We start from the raw sequence: 5528 nt of genomic DNA, 5'->3' as shown, positions 1-5528 counted from the left end.
GTGATGAGCTACTCGTATCCCCTGCCAGGTCAGTCAGCTGACCTCGCAATATCCAGTTGAGTAAACTTATACAAGTATAAAACAATAAACGTTCATGTTAGTATCAGTAACAAATAGTGATAAAGTTCGGACTCAGCAAACACATCTTCTGATGCTCCTGTATGCAGGATGTCACCCAACAGGATCTTTACAAACAAACAGCATGAGTCATTCATCAAAGCAGACAGGCACTGTGTGGAACAAGCCGGGCTTGTAATGCTTTTTGAGGAGGTGGTTTGCCACAGACGTTTAAACATAAAACAGTAAAACAGTGAGGGTCAAAGGTTAAAAAACCAACAAAAGATCTGAGACCGACTTCAAACATTCAAAAGGAAATGAGCTCTGTCATGTGGGTTCCTATGGAGTCTTTTAAGTCACAGATCCAGTTTTTATTGATCAGGGGAGAAATTTTGGAGTATAAAATGGAAGTCTTGAAAGTGTGGCCAACACACAAGCATTGCAACTTTCTATAGAGGAAGTGCAATTTCATGATGATGCAAGCGAGTTATGCGAGTAATGCAAGGTGAGAAGTTGCATGTGATGGGCGTGTTTGTGAAAGAGTGTTTATTGTCAATGTAAAATGGCCACAATGCAGATCACATGTTCAGGATACAGGTGCATGTCACATGAAATTTTTGGAATTGATAGCAGGAGGCAGACTAGACAAATAGTTTACTTCTTAAGCCAAAACGTAGACATTACAGTATTCATGTCACTATTCCAGTTTTCAAAAATATCCTCAAAATGGGAAACCGGTCCTAACTGCTCTCATGAGGAAATGACTCATTGCATCACACTGGAATCTTCCTCCTTGGGAACATAGTGAGCATACAAATCTCTAATGAAAATACAATAAAATGGTCTTTTATATAAAGAGGTTTTATTATTTGTCTGAATTTCTTGTCTGGGCATTTAAAAAAAAAATACTCCATACATACAATGAGAGAATGAGGAAACAATTTCTTTATGTCTTATAGAGCAGGATGCTGAAATTAAATAAACAGAAAATGAACTGCTCAAACAAAATAATTCACATTTCATAATTTGCACACTGTTTAATATAACAGTGCATTTTACTGGCCAAAAATGTATTTTTTTTTTCCCTCTCCTAAAAAAACCCACAAGCTTGAAATATGACTTTTCATAAAGTTTGCTGAAAAAATACATTCTAACACTGTCCTGGACTTTAAAATACAAATAATAATTCTTAAATATTCTCTTCAAAAAAAAAAAAAAATCAAAATAGCATACGGTTATAATATACTATAATAGTATATATAGCATATGTACCATTATAATATACTATACTTTAATATATAATACACTATTATTTTGATTTTCAGTCTACCATTGTTCAGTACTCACTTACTGAATAGACACAGATTACTATTGCTTTGTTTAATAAATAAAATATTACATCGACATACAACAAAACAAAGACTTTCAAATACGTTGCCAGTGCATTAGGGCTGGACATGGTTGGTCTAAATCCAAATAAATATTAATAGATATATATACATAAATAAATAAATTAAAGCATAGCCAGCAACGATTAAATACACAGTGCACAAGACATGAACAAAAATGCTTATTTGTAAGAATACTTATTTCAGGCAAAGCTTCTTCAGTACTAGAAAAAGCTTAGCCTCAAACTCAAACTACATTCCCAACCCCGAAGAGTTCCTTCTTATTCTGTATCGAACAGCTCGGGGTCTCTTCCTAACTGAGTCTGTCCATCAGAGTTCCAGATGGTGGCAGGTTTTGAGCTCTCCTGCGAACCTTTTAGAGAGTCATTTGTGAGTCAGGCCCTTCACGAAGGCGCCGTGACTCCTGCCAAACAAACGTGGTCACTCTTCCCTCTCCTCCAGCACGCTGTGCCCGCTGCTCCTCACAACATTCAACTTTGCCACTTCATTTTGAGGTAGAATTTCCACACGGTCGCCCTGAAATAAAACAAGAACCCAGATGTCAAGCGACTGAGTCAAATCAGGCTGGATGAGTTTATGCAGTATATACAAATGGATGACTTCACTCACCGTTCTCTCCCGTCTCGTTTAGTGGTGTGGGGCGGCTCCCAGTTTAACCTTCTCCTCATTTTCCACATTATATGCGCCTTGCTTATGAAACCTAGATGATAAAAAGACGGATATTATGATAGACTGCAGACATCCACTCGCTTCTAGAAACTAAAGACGGTGATTAAAAACCAACCTGAGTGCCAGGAGAAGTCCAATGATGGTGAGACATAATGAAGAGAGAACTACAGCCACCACAGCGAGCGCCGTAGTGCGGTCGTACGCATCACCATTCGTCCTTACTTCCAGGGAGAAAAGGTGACACCGCTCTCCTGAGTAGCCATGATCACATCTGGAGAGAGAAAAGAAAAAACATTGATTCTATAAAATGGCTATAAAATGGAACTTTTAAATATAATAGATTTAAAAATCACAAAAATTACAGACGATGTGGCTTAAGGGAAGTGCTTACATGCATGAGGGCCCCTTTACGTCCTTCAGGTACTGGCAGGTTCCGTGGATACAAAAGTCCTTGTACTTTTTTAGACATGGATTCCTTTTCTTGCCTTTTCCCTTTCCTTTTCCTTTCTTCCTTCCGAGCCCCTTCCTCTTTGAATCTTCAAGTTTCTCTGCATTCAAAACTGCACTCTGGTCTTTGGGTTTGCTTGAAAACGCAACTATTTTGGTAGGAGAGAAGAGAAAATATACAGTTAACTTATATTGTATCGGATACTAAGTACGCCACACACGCAAATCAGAAAAAATAAATAAATAGAAATGAAAGAACAATTACCCATTGGCAGCCCATAATCTCCCGAAAACTCATCCTCCTCTTCATCGTCATAGTAGTACTCCTCACTTTCCTCCACTTGCTTGTTGTCCAAAGTAGATCTCTTCTCATTCAGTGCTTCCAAAAGATCAATCACAGCTGTCTGTGCAGGCCTCTCACTCTCAAACCGCTCTATAGACGCACAGCTCACCGACATGACAGCCACTGAATGGGAAAACATAATAGCCATTAAAACTTGATTAGTTAGGCTGATTGATTGTTTACGGTTATGAAGTGGATTGTTGACCATAATGTAAATAATATGCTGACTGGGTGTCTCAGAATTGTATTTTTTTTAATCATATTTTTCTTCATTAATGCAAAGAGCACACCAATATTTTCCATTTTAAATAGAATTAAAACAGTTTTTTTCAAGGTCTCGTTGATGACATACAAATAAGCATGTTTTAAAACTAATAATAGTTTGTGTGCATTACCTAATACCCCTAGAGGGTGCTGAGGGGCTTCAATTTACAAAAATCTTGCATGCACAGACACTGAGCTAACGAATGAACGCATGAGACAAAAATAAATATATCCCAGAATATTCTTAAAACCGAATGACTGAATGACATTGTTGACCCATTAATAGATTCATTGGCAAATTCGAGGTTTTGAAGGGTAAAAAAAGTCCGTGTTAAGTATTAAACAAGCCATGTTACGATGAAATTCCACATAAGCTATTAGTAAATACAAAGCATTTTGTTAAAAACTGTACCATTTTACACTTATATAACTAGTTCAGGATTGTAATGCGACACCCTTCAGCACCAAGTGGCCGTCTGTCAGATATACTCACCGATGGTAAAGACAAAAAGACGCAAAACAGTTAAAAACTTCATATTTTCCCTTCTGGTCATGACGACGATAGATTCAGTTGTTAAGAATAAAATCCTCTCCGCTCTCTTAATTCCTTTAAAATCACAGTAGATTGTTACTTTGTGTCTTCGAGTGTTACTTTGTTACTGTGAGCGTCTCTCGTGCGTCAAGGTTGAAAAATCAGCAGAGTCCCAGTGACAGCCGTTTAAATATGATTATGTCCGTGAACACGCCCACTCAGAGCTGTAACACATTTTGTATCAAGAAAAAAAATGCTTGACGTTTTTGTTTGTTTGTTTAATTTATGAATATTGATGGAATAACACAATTTCAATAAAACATGTTGAAAACTTTTTTTTTTTTTTTTTCCTGGTTAACTTCACTTTTGCCATTTTATAATATCTCATATATTTTATAACAACTTATTCTGAAATTAGTAAGGTAGGTTTAGATACAATTTTAGTTCATTCATATTTCACAAATAAATTGCAATTGTTACTGGAGCAGTCAATACGGTCCTATTTGAAAGTCTATCATATTTGTGACATTTATGCACAAGAAAAATAGAAAGGCTAGAAAAATAAGAAGAAAAAAAGTTGCTTGAAATTTGACTCATAAATAAAAACATATATTATATACATTTATTATATTAAAACAATCACACTATATATATGATATTTATAATTTGAATTCTTTACTGAAATGATCCAAAGACAATAAAAGGTTAAAAACAACACTTGCCACTTGAGTTTGTAACAAACATAGAAGTAATAAACCTATAAAAGAGACTAATATAATGTGGATGATATTATATTTCTTTTGGAGGAGAACCATGCAATTGGTTCAGTATGGTATAAGCACATTAAGAGTGGAGATTTATGTAAAATATTGAATTTTCCTTTTTCTCTTTTAAGACATGTCTAACTAGTATTTAAACAAACATTGTCTAATGATCTGATGATGATATGAATGTACGTTAATGGTTTAATGTACAAATCTCTGTAGTGAAGCAAATACACCAGATTCAGCTGCGTTTGACTTAATACCAGACTTCATTTTCCTCTCTGGGATTGGCAATCTGCTGTGATTGAATGAATGAATGAAAACATTTATGACCAAACATTAAATTGCATTACATCTTTCATTTTCTTTACATCTTTAATTCTTTTTAATCCTTATCATCTTTAACCACGGCTGCATTATTTCATTGTCACACCTAGTGACTTTTGGTAATCCATCACAATTATTGGACATCAAGAGAAACTTTTAAAAATAAAATTTAAACACTTAAGTCAGGTTGTTCCAAAATCCTAAAAACTACTTTGCATCAGGGACATCTTTCCCTGTTTTTGGATATAGAACTACAACGCACTGAACAAACGGCATCACGCATATTTGTGATTACTGTTTCACCATTCAAATAAGCAAAACTAGATATGTAAGCTATGAGCAAAACAGCGTTCGCTACTGCCATCTAGTGAATACTTCGAACTGTTACATAGAGAGTCAAACCAGCACAAAGACAAAATTTGCTTTCTATTTTTGAAGTGTATCTTAGGTTAAACTTTGGATTGTTAAAATGTTAACAATCTAGCTGTCGATCTGTATGTCAATATGTGGGTAAGTCTTTCAATCTATCTTTAATTACTTTTGCATTTTTAATTGTTGTTTCATTTTATTTTCCATTAAATTTCTATTAATTTCTAATAGATTTTAATTATTTTTATAGTCATTCTAATTTGTTTAAATTGATGGCTAAATATTTGTTTTAAAAGTGAAAATACGCTAGCTCGCAAATCGATTTGTCTCCCCTGAGCGATCAAACC

The 5528-nt window shown here is 35.0% G+C and overlaps 1 protein-coding gene across 1 annotated transcript; it reads right to left on the bottom strand.

The window, feature by feature from the left end:
* Positions 1–902: 902 nt before the first annotated feature.
* hbegfa (heparin-binding EGF-like growth factor a) lies at positions 903–3903 on the bottom strand. The gene is made up of 6 exons (XM_051860603.1): positions 3683–3903; positions 2848–3048; positions 2527–2731; positions 2251–2406; positions 2076–2166; positions 903–1982 (listed from the first exon to the last, which is right to left on the bottom strand). The coding sequence occupies exons 1-5, from the start codon at positions 3741–3743 to the stop codon at positions 2094–2096; spliced, it is 696 nt and encodes a 231-aa protein (XP_051716563.1). The 5' UTR covers positions 3744–3903; the 3' UTR covers positions 903–1982; positions 2076–2093.
* Positions 3904–5528: the final 1625 nt, after the last annotated feature.

Source organism: Ctenopharyngodon idella, chromosome 14 (assembly GCF_019924925.1).
Source record: "Ctenopharyngodon idella isolate HZGC_01 chromosome 14, HZGC01, whole genome shotgun sequence".
In the NCBI taxonomy this organism is placed as follows: Eukaryota; Metazoa; Chordata; class Actinopteri; order Cypriniformes; family Xenocyprididae; genus Ctenopharyngodon; species Ctenopharyngodon idella.
Note: the sequence above shows the minus strand (reverse complement) of the source record. Positions and strands in the feature narration are given on the sequence as shown.